The following is an 18,959-nucleotide window of genomic DNA, read 5'->3' as shown; positions in this document are numbered from 1 at the left end:
AACAAACTTTCAATAAGCACGTGAAAAGACGCTCAACATCATTCACCATCAGGGAAATGCGAATCAAGACCGCAATGAGATACTACTTCATACCCACTAGGACGACTGTAATCAAAAAGACAGATAATAACAAGTCCTGGCTAGGCTGTGGAGAAATCACACACTGCTGGTAATAACGCAGAATGTGCGGCCACTTTGGGAAACGGTCTATGGCAGTTCCTCAAAAAGTTAAACACAGAGTTACCACATGACCCAGCAATTCCACTCTGAGTTATTTACCCGAAAGAAATGAAGACCTAAGTCTACATAAACTCTCGTACACAAATGGTCACAAAAGTATGATTCTTAATGACCAAAGAGTTAGAACAATCTAAATGTCTATTCACCGATAAAGACACCAAAGACCACATATTGTGTGATTCCACTGATGGGAAACGTCCAGAAGGAAAGGGAGATGACTGCAAAAGGATAAGGGGTTTCTTTAGGGGATGATGAAAACATTGATAAGGGACTTGGATCTGTAGTATATAAAGAACATGAAAATACAAAAGTTGATAGTAATGGTTGCACAATTCTATGAATATACTAAAAACAACTGTACACTTAAAAAAATGGTTAAGCCTTCACGTGAGAACAATCTCATCAGTCGTTTCTGTTCTGTTTCTGTACAAAATCCATCTAAATGCATATTTCCAGAACAGAAATGGGTAGGGAAGTTTGGTGGTGAGACAATCTTGGGCAATTTGAAGTTGAAATAGGTTTTGTAGTTGGTATTAACCATAGTACACATTTGCCAATAGAAAATAATGTGCAGGGGCGCCTGGGTGGCTCAGTGGGTTAGGCATTCGGCTCTGGATTTTGGCTCAGGTCATGATCTCAAGGTCGTGAGATCGAGCCCCAGTTGGTTCTGCATTGGGTGTGGAGCCTGCTTCAGAGTCTCTCTCTCTCTCTCTCTCTCTCTCTCTCTCTCTCTCTCTCTCTCCTCTCCCCCTCTCCCTCCCTCCCTACTTGTGTGCATGCTTCCCCCCCCCCAAAATAAATAAATAAATAAATAAATAAAATAAAATAAAATAAAATAAAATAAAATAAAATAAACAGCATGGCACTGGCCCAAAATGGGATAAAGAATTTATTTGACAGTAGATAATGCAGGATATGACCCTACTATAGAATTCAGGAGAACAGAGTATATTACTCTTTTCAAGGAGGAAGATAAATAAAATGAAGGAAATGACTTAAAAGATGTTGTTAGAACTTTGAGAGAGAGAGAGAGACAGAGAGAGAGAGAGAGAGAGACTCTACTTAGCCACTCCCTGATATTACACATCAAAATAAATTTTGAGTCATTTAAAGATGTGATACATTAAAAGGAAAACAGCAATCACAGAAAAAATAGAAAAGGCAAAAATGACTCTAAGTTTGCAAGAGAGGGAACAGAATAATTAAGTTTAGAAGCAAGAGAAGAAATCAGGAAGGAATCACAATCATGTAAAAATTTTAAACTCTTGCATGCCAAGAAAGCTAAATAAATAGAGATAAGTAAATTAAAGGGCCAGTTTAAAAATACTCCAAATGACAAGCAATGAATACATCACTATAAAAAAAAAAAACTACATTAAGATCCATTCTTATAAAAGAGCAAGGGACTGGAATAGAAAACTCACAAGGGAGGAAAGTTAATTAGCAGATGGAAAAATGCTTAGAGTTTAATATTTGCCAATAATCAAGGACATGCAAACAAAAACAATGAAGTACTATGTTTACTGTTTGAATTACTAAAAAAAGATGTGTTCATGATAAAACTTGCATTGTTTATGTGAAAAATGATTCATTTTTTTTTTTTTTTTGGCAGGGTAAACTGAGGAACTTTCCTGGAAAGCAATTTGTAACTGTTTGCATCAAGAGTCATAAAAAATGTTCATATCCTTTGATCTGTAATCTCCTCTTGGAATATTACCATAAGGGAATAATTCAAAAAGAAGGAAAAAAAAGAAGCCCATCCTACATAAAGATAGGTTTCAGTTTGGTTTATTTATAAGGATTAAAAATAAAACAGAAGTGATTTAATTCTTGAACCCTAGGGTAAATGGTCAACTAAATCATGATATAGGCTATTGTCACAGGAAGCGGCCATTAAAATTACAGGTTATGAAAATAATAGCAAATTGGTAAAACCATTAGTATATGTTATTAAGTTTGAAAAGGCAGAATAGATGTGTATACTTTCACAATAATTACATTAGAAATCTGGCTCAGAGGAGACTGGAAGGGAAAAAATTAAAACTGACAAGTAACCTGTATTAAAGGAGACAATCAAAGATGTTTTTTTTTCCCCTTCTATTTTCAAATTCCCCACAATTAATTGTTTCACGCAACAAACATCTACTGAGTGCCTACTATAATGTGCTAGGCACTGTTCTTGGCACTGGGAATATAAGAATGGTAGTAAAAATTATTATATGGTTTACACTAAATAAAAAAAAAAAAAAAAAAAAAAAGACAAAAGGACCAGAAAATTCTGTTATAGTTACAAAATTCTGTTATAGTTACAAAAACAGTTACAAAAAAATTTTTATAGTTAAAAAAATTAATGCTATAATTTTGGGTATACTTTTAAAATTAGGGGTTATAAAAACTAAGATTCTATCAGTTGAAACTCTGAAAAAAGGAAAAACATTAAGAAAATAACTCACTTTTAAAAACCAACCTACTGTGTTTACAAAGAGCTGAAAAAGAAAGCTTCTAGCTAAGGACTTTAAAATTGGGTTTCTAAAAATCAAGCCAAGGTAACAGAAGTTCCTTGCATGCTTCACATTCTTTTCTCTGAGGTTCATTTAAAAGTTGATACATTTGTGAAAATCCATCAGCATTACGTTAATGTGTAATAGTGAAAGTCAAGTGCCTTTATACATGCCGAGAAATAGCCCAGGTTCTTCAGATTAACTAGAATTTTATTTTACCCAGCGGTGCTTAGGACAACTGGAATGTGTTGAAACTCATTATTTTTATAACTAACAAAAATGATGCAGAATTTAAAGTATTTCAGTATCCCAAAGGAATTGTTTAGACTGTCTCAAACTTAGAACACAAAAAGCATTAGTCAGAACACACAACCCCATGTCGGATTTGGAAAACAAGATCACCAAAACAGAAATGGTACCTTTCATCAAATAAAATGGTGCTTTTGGGAAAGAAAACAAACACAAAAGACACATTAAGGAAAAGAAATTGCATTTGTCTGCAGATGAAACCGGTCTTGTGATCAAGATTAGCAGCCGGATCTTGCCAACATCCCCATTCTTCTGTACCCAGTGGGGGATCTCTGCCCAGGTTGGGGTGTGGTACTCTCCTGCACAGGTGCAACTGAAGCGCACTAAAATGTGCAATGGCCTGGGTGGTTCAGTCGGTTAAGCGTCTGATTCTTGACTTGGGCTCAGGTCAAGATCTCAGAGTTTGTGGGTTCAAGCCCCGCATCAGGCTCTGTGCTGACAGAAAGGAGCCTACTTGGGATCTTCTGTCTCCCTCTCTCTCTGTCCCTCCTCTGCTCGTGCTCTCTCTTTCTCTCATAAAATAAATAAACTTTAAAAATAAAATAAAACGTGCAATGGTCAAACTTCGTGGGTAGGCTTGCCAGGGGCTTGGTAGACGGTAAATCAATTACATGCAGCCACTATCAAGATAACCCCCAAAATGTGAAATGCCCGTGGACATGGCCAGAAACACATGCAAGTGACTGACAGCCCACTGCTGCTTATTTGGGTTAATTCACACACATGGCCAGGCATGGGCAAGGCCCCTCAGAGGAAAGAGAGCAGATGGGATTTGGGGGCCCACCCCCAGGTGTGAGAGATTCAGGTCACCAGACTTGGGACTGGTATTATACATATTATAATGACTTACTATGTTAGGTTCTAACTTTTAATACTTCAAAATGGCCTCTCAAAAGAAGACAAGGACATTAGCTATTTTTGATGGGCTTTTCCACTGGCCTGCAGCACCATCCCTAGTTTCCTGGGGCAGCCTCATTTGTGACCCTTGTTCAGCTGAGAGCCTGGTTCAACTCGGGGGGACAATGGCTAGCAGGAGTGTCCATGAGCCAGGCTTCCCCCAGTCTGGGGAGGTGGCTGGCAGCCTGTGCTTCTTGGGCTGGGAGACAAATTATTTGTTCTATTCATCCACTGTATCTTCAAAACTCCCTTAAGCCTCTCAGTGGATTTCAAATAATGGTTTTGGTTAGCCTTTTATAGCTGAAAATGTCTCAGATCAACTTTGAAAAAAAAAAAAAAAAGGCATTGTGCTTAATATAGCATTTTAACTAAGAAGTTCCTGGAAGATTTAGGTAAAGAAGAGAAGCATCAAATTAAAAGTTTGTGACTTTCACATCAGACATGTGACCTTAGAAGAAAAGTGGTATTCCCTGAGTCTTTCCTTTTTCCATTCATATCATGCCAATCTTTTCCTCCTGATCTGATTTCTTTTACTAAGTTCCTTTCCTGCTTTCCTTTTTAACCAAATATGGGAGGTATTTACCCAAGCATTCCCTAAAATAAATCTGAAGAGCCTTCCAAACTTCCTCTCCAACAACAAACCCACCTCAGCTCACCTTAGAAAAAGCGTTTTCATCCGCTTGGTAGGGCAAGTTTAGAGAAGGAAGGAAACTGATATTTGTGGAGAATGAACACATTCCAAAAACTCGGCATACATTATATTTTTTAATCATCACAACTATCTTGCCAGACGGGGGATATGGAGAAATGGAGGCAAAGACAGATTAACTGGCCTAAAGCTAGTTCCAGCTACTACCGGAGTGGAAGAATTACCGTTTGCACCTAGTGCGTAGGGCTTCAAGATCTGGGCTCTCTCTATTCTTCCCTCGGAAACACGAACATGCTGGAACACTGCACCCGCACCTCACCAGGACCCACCACAAAAAGGCTACCGTGAACCTGTCATTATACTGGAGGGCAGTGGGGCAGGGAAGGGAATGAGGGAGGAGGAAGTGGAATTTAAGGTCTTCTTAGGGAGATAAAACTTGCCCATTATGATAGCACAGGGTGTCTCATCTGGGACACTAGTGACACGTGAGGCCAGATGATTCTGTCGGGTGTGTGTGTGTGGGGGGGGGGGGGGGTGCCGACCTGTGCACTGCAGGCTGCTGAGCAGCATCCTTGGCTTCCACCCACTGTGTGTCAGTAGCACCCCAACCCCTACCCCTAATCCCTTGTGGGTGCTTTTGTCAGAAGACCAAAAATGTCCCAGGGCTTTGCCAAATGTCCCCAGGGCTGGGAGGGAGGCCACACCTCCAGTTGAGAACCACTGTGGTAAGAGGACTCAGAAGACATGCCCTGAGAAGGTCTGACTCAGGTAAGTGTCCTGAAGCACAGGGTGCTCCCAGGGATATGCCCACAACGCGCTGTTGCCATAGTGCCCCACGCGCTTCCCTCACACCAATGCCTGTGATGGGGACCTGCTGCCTCTGACACCCCGCTGACCCTGCCGCCTTCTCCCCTTTCCCGCAGCAAGTCAGACCCAGGATTTCAGTGCCACCATTCCACTGGAGACGGAAATCTCATACTCAAGAGTGCTAAGCTGGGCTTGGCCTAAGGGCCAGGGCACTCAGGCACCCACCTGAAGACATGCACATCTGTGACCAAACACCCAAATGAGAAGGGCATGCCCAAGGACAAGCCCCCTCACCCTCCAGCCTACAGGCTCTTCAATAGCTCTGCAGTCAGACCCAACTTCCCACACGGTTTTGCCTTAAGCAAAGGCCTATCTAGTTAAGCCCTGTCATTGAAGGCTAAGACTGAAGGTTCTATTCCAATGCAAGCCTCAAAGATACTGAGATCTTTTTTAGTTGATGACTTTCCATTGGAATTCATTTTTCAGTTACTTGCTATTAAATATGGCAAACAGCAACCCATTAGTTTTACTCAAATTACTTAAAGTCTAGAACCAACACTCTTGACTCATCATCTCCTGACAACACATTCACCTCTAGTTCCTGCACTGTTCTCTAGTTTCTGCTCATCTCGGCTAACTTTTTAATAGGGTGTTTCCCTCAGCCAAGCTCTAGAAGGTTATCTTAGAGTGGGGACCTCATGCTAGCTCAGTGCACTCAAATCTCGGGTTTCCTTTTGCATTCTCGAAAATGAATCCCGAAGAACTTGTGTTTCTGTGGGTGACATCTATTGATATTTACCATATTAGGAATTAAAACTGAGAAACATTTTTTTTTTAATGTTTTTACTTATTTTTGAGAGAGCACCAGTGGGGGGAGGGGAGAGAAAGGCAGACACAGACTCTGACGCAGGCTCCATGCTGATAGCAGGGAGCTGGATGCGGGGCTCAAACTACGAACCGGGAGATCATGACCTGAGCCCAAGTCAGACGCTAAATCGACTGAACCACCCAGGTGCCCTTATTTATTTATTTTTAAGTAAACTCTACACCCAACGTGGGATTCAAACTCAGCACCCTGAGATTCACCTGGGATTCAAACTGAGCACCCTGCATGCTCTACAGACTGCCAGCCAGACACTCTAAAACTGAGAAATCCTTAAAACACAGAAGATATGAGTACATGTCCCATTAGCTGACAGAACAAAGAAGTCATCACACAAAATGATGCCTCTGGAGAACCCTACCATATGCTTGTGAGGGAATGAGTGATTCGGCAAGTGACATCTTAGCATTATTATGAAACAGCTCTGGTCTTGTGGGACCACCTGTCCCACACCTGTCCAGGTACCTAAGGGTACCCTGACCTCATGGTGCGAACTGGTGGGCTAAATTCCCACCTACACTATGATTTTACCAGCTTTGACTTTTACCAGAGAACCCAGAGAGACAATGCCCAGGAAAGACAAGCCCTAGTTCAGAGAGGCTTGGCCAAACAAAACCCATTCATCATCATGAATTCTCTATTTTAGGAGTCGCTCTTTGAAAGAGAAGTAAGAGGGGCACCTGGGTGGCTCAGTCGGTTAAGTGTCTGACTCCTGATTTTGGCTCAGGTCATGATCTCATGATTGTGAAATCGAGCCCCATGTAGGGCTCTGTGCTGAGCGTGGAGCCTGCTTGAGGTTCTCTCCATCTTCCTCAGCCCCTCCCCTACTTGTGCTGACTCTCTTTCTCAAAAATAAATGTAAATTAAAAAAAAAAAAAAAAGCAAGAAGGATAAGTAAGAATTTTTCCTGGGCAGAGCCCCATGTACAAAGAAGGATTTGGTCTCTGTCCTCAATTGCTCCTGGCTCCTCTATAACAGGCCTTACGTGATGCACGGTTTGTTTTTCCCCCAGGACCCAGCAGAAGTGGTCATCAGCCATGGTGGGACTATGCTCCATCACTTCAGGGATATAATGCTTCCTTTTTCTATACACACTGCCAACAGACTGGGGAAATGTGAAGGCAAACACGAAGTGTCCTCAGCAATGTCACTGGCTTGAGTCTCACCAAAGCATTTATGAGAACTGATGTCCGGGCACCACCCTGATCCTTCCACCTCCAACCAGCCTGGGGAATAAAGACTAAACTCCTTAACCTGAAAGCCTCTTCCTTCCCCAGCAACTTTCAATGCCCCTTGAAGAACTTCTTTGCTTCCTTTCTTTCTGCCCTGTTCTTGGAGGTTGTTCCCCCATCTCTCCCTGTCTCACACAGCCCCTCTCTCTAAAACCCATCTGCCACTTCCAGCCCCATAGACTCGCTCCTCCTCATCATTACTATCTATACCAGGGATTGGCTATCAGCTCAGGGCAAGAAGAATGAACTCTTCATGGTACACATGGACCAGAGAAGTCCCTTCCAAATGGTGCTTCTCTGAATGACTCAGGATAAATTGAGGACATCACCTACCAGCTAACGATCCCATACATGACTTGGCAACTACAGGGGGCTGCTTAGGGATGGTAGCCTAGCACTGTCCCCCACCAGCTGTCTTCTGGAGAACACTTCATCCTCTAACCCCCCACACATGGCTGGGCAGGAAGCTAAGTTCTGTGTGTTCCCAGCCCCAGATCACATCCGACCAGACTAAAAGTGACCACCTGGTCCACAATGGGCCGACAAATCTCTTTTCTAGAATCCTGTAGGCTTGAAAACAAGACAGTGTCAGACCCAGGGATATTGGGGGGCTATGTCTCCTACCAAGCAGGTGGAGAGAGGGAGGGAGGGAGGGGGAGGGAGGGAGAGGGAGAGGGAGGGAAGGAGGGATGGAGGGAGGGAGAGAGAGAGAGAGAGGAATAAAAGCAGATATATACAGAAGACCTGGGGAGGGGCCACTGGCACTGAGCCCAGAGTCAGCTATTCTAGAAGAGCAGCAGCCACCCAGGAGCCTCAAGAGCAAATCCCCTTTTGGCTAAACGCAGCTCAAGCTGGGTCTCTGTTAAGTGGAACCAACAGTCCTAACTAAGCCAGTGACTCCTGAAAAGCATCGATTTTTAGCTACAAATTGGTGAAGACAAAAGGGGGCAAAGGGGAGAAACTAACATAGGTGAGGCGGCAGAACAGTCTTTATCTCAGATCTCAGGTCAGCGACTTGGGAGCTGTTTGCTCTTACGTTATGTAGAGAATGTCTCGGGGACTTGATTTCCTCATGGTAAAACGGGAATCTGGACACGATCTCAGAGCCAGTCTGAAAACAAAAGATGCTGCAGAGAAAGCTCCTACCTAGCGCTGAGCCAGCACCTAACACATGATGGCTGCTTTTATGTTCTCCTCAGGCACGAGCCCCAAGCATAAGGGCTCCAGAACTGAAGTGACCTCTCTGAGGTGGCTCTGCTAGAGCTGGGTCTCTTTGACCCGAAACTCCCTGCCTTTCTTGTCTCAATTCATAATTTCCTCACGTTGTCTTCCTAAGTACCAGAAAGAGCTGGTCCATGTCTGTTGACTGTCCTGTCTTTCAAAACCCTCCGTAAGAGTCCAGTGCAAGGTGGGATGAGAGGTTTATTCTGTGTCCATTTATGGAATCTGGGCCAGGCGGGCTTTGTTAGAAACTCCAACACATCCTCTGTGTTCCTGCCATGAGACCCTCAGTTACGTGGATGGATCATAGGAACTGAAGCTGGTAAAGTCAACCTTCAAAATTCTTGCCAGTCCCAGAAGATGTTGAATAAACACTGTTTGAATTGAAGGCTTAAAATGCCCAGGGGATGAGCATAGATTCCTGTACTGTGGGGACGGTTGAAGACCCTTACTTTTAGTAGTAAGCTGCTCAGAAATGTCAATTTTATTCTATTTTAAAAACCGAGTCTGCCCTTCAATGCTGCAAAGAGAACCTCCCCGAACTAGAATCTCAAGGGAAGAGATTTTAAATGGCACAGAAGCTCAAAATGTTAGAAGAGTAAGGAGCCCATAACAGCCTCTTAACACAAAGTGAAAGAGAAAGGCTCAGAAAGCCAAGAGATTTGTTCTGGGTCTGGTGTGATGCAGGGCCTGGCCTGGTGCCCCAGCTGGCTACATCCTTGTAGGGGGCTCCCTCTCACCCCAACTCTACCTCCCTAGCTGATCCCACTGTCTGCCCTGCCTCCTGCAGAACTGAAAAGATTATAAGGAGAAGATCATAAATCATTTTTCTCTCATGAGTTTATAGTGTTCCCTTCTGAGGAGTTCAAAAGCATTCAGTAATAAACCAAGGTGATGAGTTTATGTCTTTTGCTTTTAAAACGAAACTTTATTTGAACTCCTGGAGAGGCATTTACAGGTTTTTAATTTAGGACATTCCTCTCTTGTTTCAACATTTCGCCCCATGGCATTTTCTGTGGGCGGGTAGGTGATGAGGGTAAGGGCTGGGGGAGGGAGAGGGGTCTGTGTCTGGCCCTCCCCTGTTCTCCCACAGGCTCTTCCGAGTGCCTGACACAGTCCTCCCTTCTATGGTTTTCAGCAAGTCTCAACATCTATATGGAGGAGTCCCTCCTCCCACCCCCATGTTGACTTGGCTGTAATCTCTTCCTGTTGTGCTTCTCTCCACTGCCCACCGCCTTCTTGCCATAGCCACTGAGAGCAAAGAAATGAGAGAAAAGCATGCTATCTGCAGGAGACGGGGCTGCCCATGAGGATCACTGTGCTTTTCTTTATCCTAGTCCCTTGCTACTGCCCTTGGGATTTAAAAAAAAAAAAAAAAAAGGGCACAGTTAGCAAAGATAATAAAAGGGAAGCTGAGAACAACTACACTTTAAAATGAGAAATGAAGGGGCACCTGGGTGGCTCAGTCAGTTAAGTGTCCGACCTTGGTTCAGGTCATGATCTCGCCATTCCCCAGTTTGAGCCCCGCGCTGGCCTCTGCTGACAGCTTGGAGCCTGGAGCCTGCTTCGAATTCCGTGTCTCGTTCTCTGTCTCTGCCCCTCTCCTGCTTGCACTCTGTGTCTATCTCTCAAAAATAAACATTTAAAAAATAAATAAAATAAAATAAATAAAATAAAATAAAATAAAATAAAATAAAATAAAATAAAATAAAATAAGAAATGAAAAGGGGAGCCTGGGTAGCTCAGTCGGTTAAGTGTCCGACTTCAGCTCAGGTCATGATCTCACAGTTTGTGAGTTCGAGCTTCATGTCGGGCTCTGTGCTGACAGCTTGGAGCCTAGAGCCTGCTTCAGATTCTGTGTCTCCTTCTCTCTCTGTCCCCGCCCTGCTCGCCTTCTGTCTCTCTCCCTCTCAAAAAAAACCAAACAGTAAAAATTTTTTTAAATGAGAAATGAAAAGAGAGAGGAAGGAAGGAAGGTAGAAAGAAAAAAAAAGGGAGGGAAAGAGAGAAAGAGAGAGAGAGAGAGAGAGATGAATGAGTCATCACACCTCCAAACAGACCCAGGCTCTAAACAAATGCGAAACTGTCTTGCTTTGTCTGGCCCAAGCGTTTTTGCTAATGATTTTATTCAGGTGCTAAGTCAAATTTCGGGAACTAACCACGTGTAAATACTGCCTGGCCACCACACAGCCTTTCCAACCAGAGACGCGGCGGGGGGAGGGAGGGCTGTTGCTTGCAAGCAGGTAGAACCACACACTTAGCTTCGGGGCCCCGGCATTCAATAAATATTTGGTGAATGAATAAACCCGAGAAGTACTTAATGATTCAATATATGTCTAGGGTTTTTATTCCCCCTGGCTTCACAGGCCAGCAGGCCAAACCATACAAACCTCTTCAAGTAAAACCACTACATGGTTGTTCTAGGTGGAGAAGGTAACAAGCGGGTTCTCCAAGCGACTTCAACAGCACTGAGCCATCGAAGAACAATGGGGTGTCCCTGGGAGCACTGTTCCAACCCACTTGTAGACACAACAGATGCAAAGGCAGAGCTCCACTGGGCTGGAGCAAAACAAATTAAGTCAAGCTGCTGGGCCCTGCATAGCAGCAGCTTAAGTGTAGGAGAAAATATTATAGGAGAAGTGTTCTGCCCACAAGGAAAGCAGTGTTCCTAACCTTTGGATGTAGCTGGCATTTCTCCTAGGAAAACACTACAGTATTCTCAAAGGGGTCGCGGCTCTCCTAGCATCATTAAGCAGCTCTGGCCGACTATTTAAACGATGAAGTATCAGGGCCTGGGTCACCTAAAACACCTTGATTTGACTTCATGAACTGTAAACCAGACAGGTAATAATTCCTGGGTTGTTCCCTCCCGCCCCCCCCCCCCCCCCGCCTTATAAAAGGGCAGGAGAACTTGACAAGCGCTCAAGAAGCTATTCAGAAGACAAGAGGGGCATGAAAATCCTAGCTTAGACCCATAATGGTCTCCTGGACCGAAAGCCTTTCATGAAACACTGCCTGGGGCATCTTGGAGTCTGGAAAAGGCTCCCCCTAAAATACCCTGCATCAAAACCATCTCTCTTCTCCTGCCTGGATCATCAAGAGGTCAGGAATCAGGACGTTTTTTTCCCCTGCCCCCCAGCTGTCTCCCCATGGTACCTAAACAGCACCTTCTGAGATTATAGAAAAATATTCAGGCAGTAACACTATCCTTAGGAGATACCGCCTTTCCTCTAACTAGAATTCTAATAACTTTCTTCAAACCTTTCCCTTTAACAAAATGATCCAGTTTAAAACAGATGGCCATCTGTCATATTTTAAGATCATTGATGGATAGTTTTCCCACAATAAATTTCTTTCTATCTTCACACTGCAGCCGGAGATAAAGCTGACCTTCTTGGCTAACGAGTCTCTCATTTCGTGCTTCTAAATGGGATGGCAGCAACCAATGGCAGCAAAAATGTTTTGAAAGCTTACTCTGCTGGTCGTTTGTATCTCATCTCTCCTCCTAACCATCCTCTGAGGTAAGTTCTAATATAGGACCATAATTGCCGTCTGCCATTCTGAAACCAAAAAAGCTCTAAAAACCCAGGAGTTTTTCCAGAACTTACTTGGCAGCAAAACTTAATGAACCTGAACTCATTCAGAGGCAAAGTTGCCCTGAACTGACATGAGATTTTGGTTATCCCGCTTAATGTGAATATCCATACAGGTTGCTACACAAATATGGAGGTGTTTAATGATGAAGGAGTGCCCCATATCTCCTGGGGGTTACTTAATAGAAAGTATGTACAGCCTTAACACCTTTCTAAATTCCCCAAATCTCAGAGTTCTGACACCTCTGTCCCCAAGGGTATAAGGTAGTGTGAATCTCTATTATGAAACCATTACACAGATAAGAAGCTGAGACTCCTGGAGGGGAAGTGACTTGCCTAAAGTCACAGAGTGGACAAGAGGTGGAGCCGACTCTGAGGCTGGCAGGCTCCGTCACAGTCCAAGCTTGGAAGCACCACGGTGGGCTGCCACAGGACATGTCTTAGTCCTTATCCCCACACGGGTCAGCTGGGAGAGACGGCTGTGCTGGGATGGCTCTTCTCTGTAACCACCTATGTGAGGAACTGATGAAATGGGAGAGCAGAGAACACCAGTCGGAATCAGAGAGATTCAAAGGGCCTGGAGCTTACCTTGCCCAGGACAGTGAGGCATGGTTTTGGGTCCAGTTCTGGCTGTTCCAGCTTCACTACTCCTACCCAGCCATATTCATACAAGTCCTCTTCGTCATTGTTATTACATAGGCCCAAGGGGTGCATCTAGAAAGCAAAATAGAAAGAAAGCTTCAATACACAGGCCACAGACATGCTTGACTCACACTGTAAATGTCTTCGACTCAACAGTCAAAAGTAACCTCAACTCTTAACTGGGGGGTGGAGGAGGGTGTTGATTTTATGGATGATTTCTCACTGCTGGTTTTGTTTTTTTTTTTAAGTTTATGTATTTATTTAAGAAATCTTTACACCCAATGTGGGGCACGAACCCATGACCCTCAAATCACAAGTCACATGTTCCTTGGACTGAGCCAGCCAGGCTCCCCGCTTTCTCACTGCTTTGTAAGGGGTGGTTACCCAAGGCGGACATCACCCGATGGAATGCAGGCAAAGAAAAATAGCATACCTCCCATATACATACCAATCTAAATTTCTGTGAAATATCATAACATTAAGTAGCAATTACAGATGAGATTATCTAGGTTAGTATCCTTGTCTGTTTGGCTTCGAGACCTTAATGACACATCTGCTTCAAGTTATGCAAAAGGACCTGGAAACACATTCAGGAGTTTATGGAAAGACCACTGGACATACAGCAGAATCACCAGTATAATTAACAAGCTGTTTAAAAGGCTACCCCTGGCTATTGGGAAACAGATGAAATCCTTTGAGGCTTTTCTCAAAATGGGCAAAGCAGAAAATCAAAAAAAAAAAAAAAAAAAGAAGAGAAGCATCGTCACATTTTCGCTAGCAAAGTGCAGTCAGTGGGAGTCTAAAAACAGAACAATCCTAAAGTTTGTGCTCATGGTTCTTTCTATTATTGAGTTTCAATAAGCCCTGGAATCCCCAGTAACAATCTGAGAGGAGGAAATCCTCATGGATAAACTAACTTATCAAGAAATTAATGAGTCTAGTACAGCGCTAAACTCTAACTAACTGGAAGAAACGTGTCTTCAGATTCGTGGCATGTTAGAGACACAAGAGAGACCTAAGAATCCATTGTGGTTGACAGAATGATATCCTCCAAAGCTGGCCTCCAAAAGCTGGAAAAGACAAGAAACAGATTCTCCCAAGAGCCTCCTGGAGGAATGCTGCGTACAGATCCATTTTCAACTTCTGACCTCCAGAACTCAAGGGAATACATTTGTGTTGCTTTAAGCCACTAAGTTTATAGTAACTTGTTATAGCAGCAAATAGGAAACTAAAACACTCTCTTTACTCCCCGCCCCCACTCATTTTATAGATGAGAACAGAAGTTCAAGGTAAGTAGCTTTTCCAAGACAAGAGAGCCAGCAAGTGGCCATTCCCACAGGTGACCTGGCTCTCAGATTCACAGCCTGTTGCCTTCCCAATCTACTTGCTTAACTTTACTGTCCCTTCCTCCAAGAGCTAGTCATCTGACTAGGGGAGAAAGACTAAGTGATAAAATCTTTAGGGGAAAATGTTGCCAGTTCTAAATTCTGCGGTAGTAGAGTTGCAACATGAATGTAGTGTGGGCAGCAAGAGTTGCTGGAATGTTCGGGGAAGCCCTGTGCCTGGCCGCTGAGCTAAGCTTCAAGGAAGAGTCAGATTGGTCAAGGAAAAAAGGAGAGAGCAGGCTGGTGTTCCAAGCCTGGGGAGGCAGAGCTAAGGGCTCTAGGGGGAAGAGGAACAAGACCAGTCTGATGAGTCTGAAGGGTCATGGTCTACACCAAGAAGGAAAGAAACACACTCGAAAACTGGAAAGGTGTTTGGACACGAAGACAATACCACAGGTTCCTTGGGCAGAAGAGTGGCACACTGACAATGGTTTCTTCTGGAAGTGGTGTGCCCGGCCTCGAGGGGCATCAGGATTGGAGGAGTGAAGGGTGCAGCCCAGAGATGAAAGAATCTTGGCAATTCAATGGAGCGACAGGTGGGGGTTTCACGAGCCCATAAGGCCGGTGAGCACAGGGTGCTACAAGGGGGTGGCCAGTAGCTATCTCTCTAGTGGGTGAGGAATGACCCATCCCCTGGGAATTGCAACACATGAAACAGACAGCCCCAGGACATCCAATTTTTGCATGAGTCCTCGGGCTGGAAGATCTTGCCCGAAAGGCATATGAAGATTCCCCGAAGAGCCCAGCCCACTCTGACATGTTTGGTGGTTATTAAAAGATGAGTGGCCTGAAGTGAAGACCTCTGATGGGAGAGAGAGGAGGGGTGAGGGTGTTAAATCCAACTGTGCCAACAGCCTGTCACTTCCACTGCCACAAAAGGGCTCCCAGCCTGGCTCGAGCCAGCTTCCTGAAATCCCAGGCCATTTCATGGCCATGGCAACTGCACCACTGACCCTTTTCCACAGTATTCCAGGATATTTTTAACCTGGCCACAGGACTTGGAGGTTTCCAGATGGAGAGCTGCTTTCTGTTACTTACACACGAATGAGGTTTGGCCAATGATGAAGAACTACACTGGTGGGGGGAGGGGGGGGAGGGGAAGAGGTATTATGCACGTCTAAGACCTTGTATCTGATTCCACCGACAGGAAATGTCCAGAATAGGCAAATCCATAGAAATGGAAAGCAGGTTTGTGGTTGCTAGGGCTGAGGGAGGGAGAAATGGGGAGTGGCTGCTTAATGGGTCCAGGGTTTCCTTTTGGGATCATGAAAATGTTCTGGAATCAGAGGATGGTGATGGACGCACATACACTGTGAATGGACTAAATGCCTCTCAACTATATACTTTAAAATGGTTTAAATGGTGAATTTTATAGAAATTTTTCCAACAATAAAAAAGTTAAAAAAAATTTTTTTAATGTTTATTTTTAAGACAGAAAGAGACAGCATAAGTGGGGGAGGGACAGGGACAGAGAGAGAGAGACACACAGAATCTGAAACAGGCTCCAGGCTCTGAGCTGTCAGCACAGAACCCGACACAGGACTCAAACCCATGAACCGTGAGATCATGACCGGAGCTGAAGTCAGATGCTTAACCGACTGAGCCACCGAGGTGCCCCAACAATAAAAAAGTCTTAAAAAAATGTCTCAGGAGTTTACTCAGAAATGACTGTACTCAGCTAACATGGGGATCCATAGTGGAGGACAATGTGGTTTCTACTCTTCCAGAGCCTAAGCCAATTACAGCAGCCCTTCTGGAAACCATGTCCTGCAGAATACTAGCCCTGAGAGATTAAAAACAGGTTCTTGTACAAGTAACTGACACTGAGAAACACCCCATGGGGAGTCAGGATATACTTTTGGCAACTAAAGCTCTACGGAGGTCTAAGGTTTGAAAAACAAAAGGTGTCTTTTTTTTTTTTTTTTTTAAGTTTATTTTTTATTTTGAGAGAAAGAGACAGAAGACAGCCTGGAAGAGAGAGAGAACCCCAAGCGGGCTCTGTCGAACTCACAAACTGTGAGATCGTGACCTGAGCTGAAATCAAGAGTTGGGACCCTTAACTGACCGAGGCACCCAGGAGCCCCTGAAAAACAAAAGGTTTTTAACCTTTGCAAAAACCAGCACTTCCTACCCTTTGATTATAAGCCAATGTTGTGCGTATACTCCTATCACACTGTTTCACAGGACACATTTTGAGAAATGCTAAGTTAGGAAGAACACATACATGCATCAGAGAAGAAACCTAAAGTCCACGTGATTCAAGGCAAATCTTAATGTCCTCAAATGCTGAACACCCACGACGCAAAAAGTACGGGGTGTGGTGGAAAGAATGGAGGGAAAGTCATGGGCAGCTAGGGAGAAGAGGAAGAGAGGAAGAGGAGGAGGATGGGGAATGGGAACGGCAGAAGTAGGAGATGCCCAAGCAGCCATGGTGCGAAGGGAGCAGCCATGACCAGACCGCTATGCTGTGGCGAAGCAGAACACATGGGCACAGGAGAGGCATGTCAAGAGTGCCCTCAGGCATGCAGAAATCTGAACGATGTAAGCCTCAAACACACCCACTGGTCCGGGTCCCCTGGAGGCTGTCAGGCGCTGCGCCCCGGGCGAAGCGTCACACGTCACGCCAGGCGCTCTCTCCCTCCTCTGCAGTCACACCCTCCATCCTCCTCTAAGATGCCCCAATCAAATCTTCCGCTGACACTGCGGGAACTGTTAGCTCCAAATGGCAGCCTTGTCAAGGTGTTGACTTCTGAACACGGATCAAAGGCTCAAAAACCAAAAGGAATTTTTCTAAAGCGCCAGTGGGCACAATCCCTTGGCGCGGGTTGTTTATTTCTCTGTGGAGGGAAAGAGGCCTCCAAAATCACATCTCAGAAGATTGAAAACCGACCTCACCAACTCTGCCACCTTCCCAGCTCCACCCTCAGTGTCTTCTCTCCTGAGTTCCTTATTCCAGTTTACACTTCTAGGTGCCCAAGTACTGAGCCTCTGAATTCAACCTCAGCCGTGTCTCCTGTGTAACTGGCCTCTTTACCCCATCTGCTAAATATTGTATGACTCAGGTCTCTGTCAGTTCATCCCTGATGACAATATCAGCTTCTGGAAATGCCTGCCACCCCAGATCTCCAACCATTTACATCCTACGGCTCTTTTTCTAAGGATTCCAAGTTATGAGCTCAGCAGAAAGTTTTATAGGGAAGCACAAGTCGCTGTAACATGAAAACATTCATCTGTGAACTGACCTGTCTCAAAGGGTAGAATATTCTAGGCAAAGGCATAAAATGCAAACAAATACACCAAGTCTGGGGAAAGCAGAGGAGAGGGTTTTCTCATAATTGAGTATTTATATTTACTATGCTGCTATGTTTATGCATTTTATCTTATTTAATCCTTAACGGCAACGGCTTGCTAATTGTTAGAACATCAGATGATACAGTGACTAGGCATGGTAAGTAAGTTGCAAACTAGAAGTGCAAATCAGCAGCTGATGCAGAATATAATGGAGCCCATAAAAGCCTTATTAGTCAATAACAGGATTCCACTCAAAGCCAATGGCAAACAACCTAGTGAAAGATTAAAGGAGAAATACATGAGAGAGCTTCTGCAGAGAATGATCAAAGAATTATGACAGAACTTTGTAAAAAGTAAGAGAGTTCTCTAATATTTTTGGAATTACTTTTGATAATCCTGTTGCTGAAGTCAAACATAAGAGAAAGAGGGGCGCCTGGGTGGCGCAGTCGGTTAAGCGTCCGACTTCAGCCAGGTCACGATCTCGCGGTCCGTGAGTTCGAGCCCCGCGTCAGGCTCTGGGCTGATGGCTCGGAGCCTGGAGCCTGTTTCCGATTCTGTGTCTCCCTCTCTCTCTGCCCCTCCCCCGTTCATGCTCTGTCTCTCTCTGTCCCAAAAATAAATAAAAAACGTTGAAAAAAAAAAAAACAAACATAAGAGAAAGATGCCACATCCACACTCTCAATACAATTTTGCCGAAAATATCCCAACACTGCCCATATGGGATTCACTCTGTTTACGCCCAGAAATCAATACGTAGCGGCAATTATAATTTAACTTAAGTTAAAAAATAAACTATTATTTTGTTTTATTTTTCAAGATAAAGCCCCAGTTAAAGAATTTCTTTCCACTACTTACTAAGAAATATTAGGCCCTAAGTTAAAAAGATCCCCAAGTCCTATATTAGATTAGTCATCTGCAGAGAACGAGGGCCTCCTACGTACGAAATGCACACAGTCTCCTGAAGATTCAGACAGACGCCGCTACCACTCCAGACAACCATCACATAAAATCCAGGCTTGTTAACTCATACATGTTGACACCAGTGAGTGATATACAGGCAGTGACTACATACAAAACCTGTGTCCCCTTCTGACCGCTAATCATTTGAAAGTAATCTTAGGATACTTCAATGAATGATGTTCGAGCATGTCAATTTTGAACCTAATGTGGAACATGAGAATTTAAAAATTACAGGCATTTCTGAGTTTATTTTCTGAAAATGTTTGGATGTGTGGGGTTTACCTGATCATTTTTGCCTTAATATTTTTAAGAAGGTTGAAAATGCCTGATTTGTGTGTAAGAACTCAGG

At 44.1% G+C, this 18,959-nt stretch overlaps 1 protein-coding gene across 1 annotated transcript in view; it reads right to left on the bottom strand.

Annotated features, from left to right (window-relative positions):
• Positions 1 to 18,959, bottom strand: part of ZNRF3 (zinc and ring finger 3) — a 157,485-nt gene that overhangs the window by 48,787 nt on the left and 89,739 nt on the right. Inside the window, exon 2 of the mRNA XM_058693158.1 lies at positions 12,921 to 13,046. Coding sequence (XP_058549141.1) covers positions 12,921 to 13,046 — 126 coding nt within the window. The remainder of the gene's footprint in view (positions 1 to 12,920; positions 13,047 to 18,959) is intronic.

Source organism: Neofelis nebulosa, chromosome 11, assembly GCF_028018385.1.
Source record: "Neofelis nebulosa isolate mNeoNeb1 chromosome 11, mNeoNeb1.pri, whole genome shotgun sequence".
In the NCBI taxonomy this organism is placed as follows: Eukaryota; Metazoa; Chordata; class Mammalia; order Carnivora; family Felidae; genus Neofelis; species Neofelis nebulosa.
The sequence above is the reverse complement of the archived record's forward strand: the minus strand, read 5'-3'. Positions and strand labels throughout refer to the sequence as shown.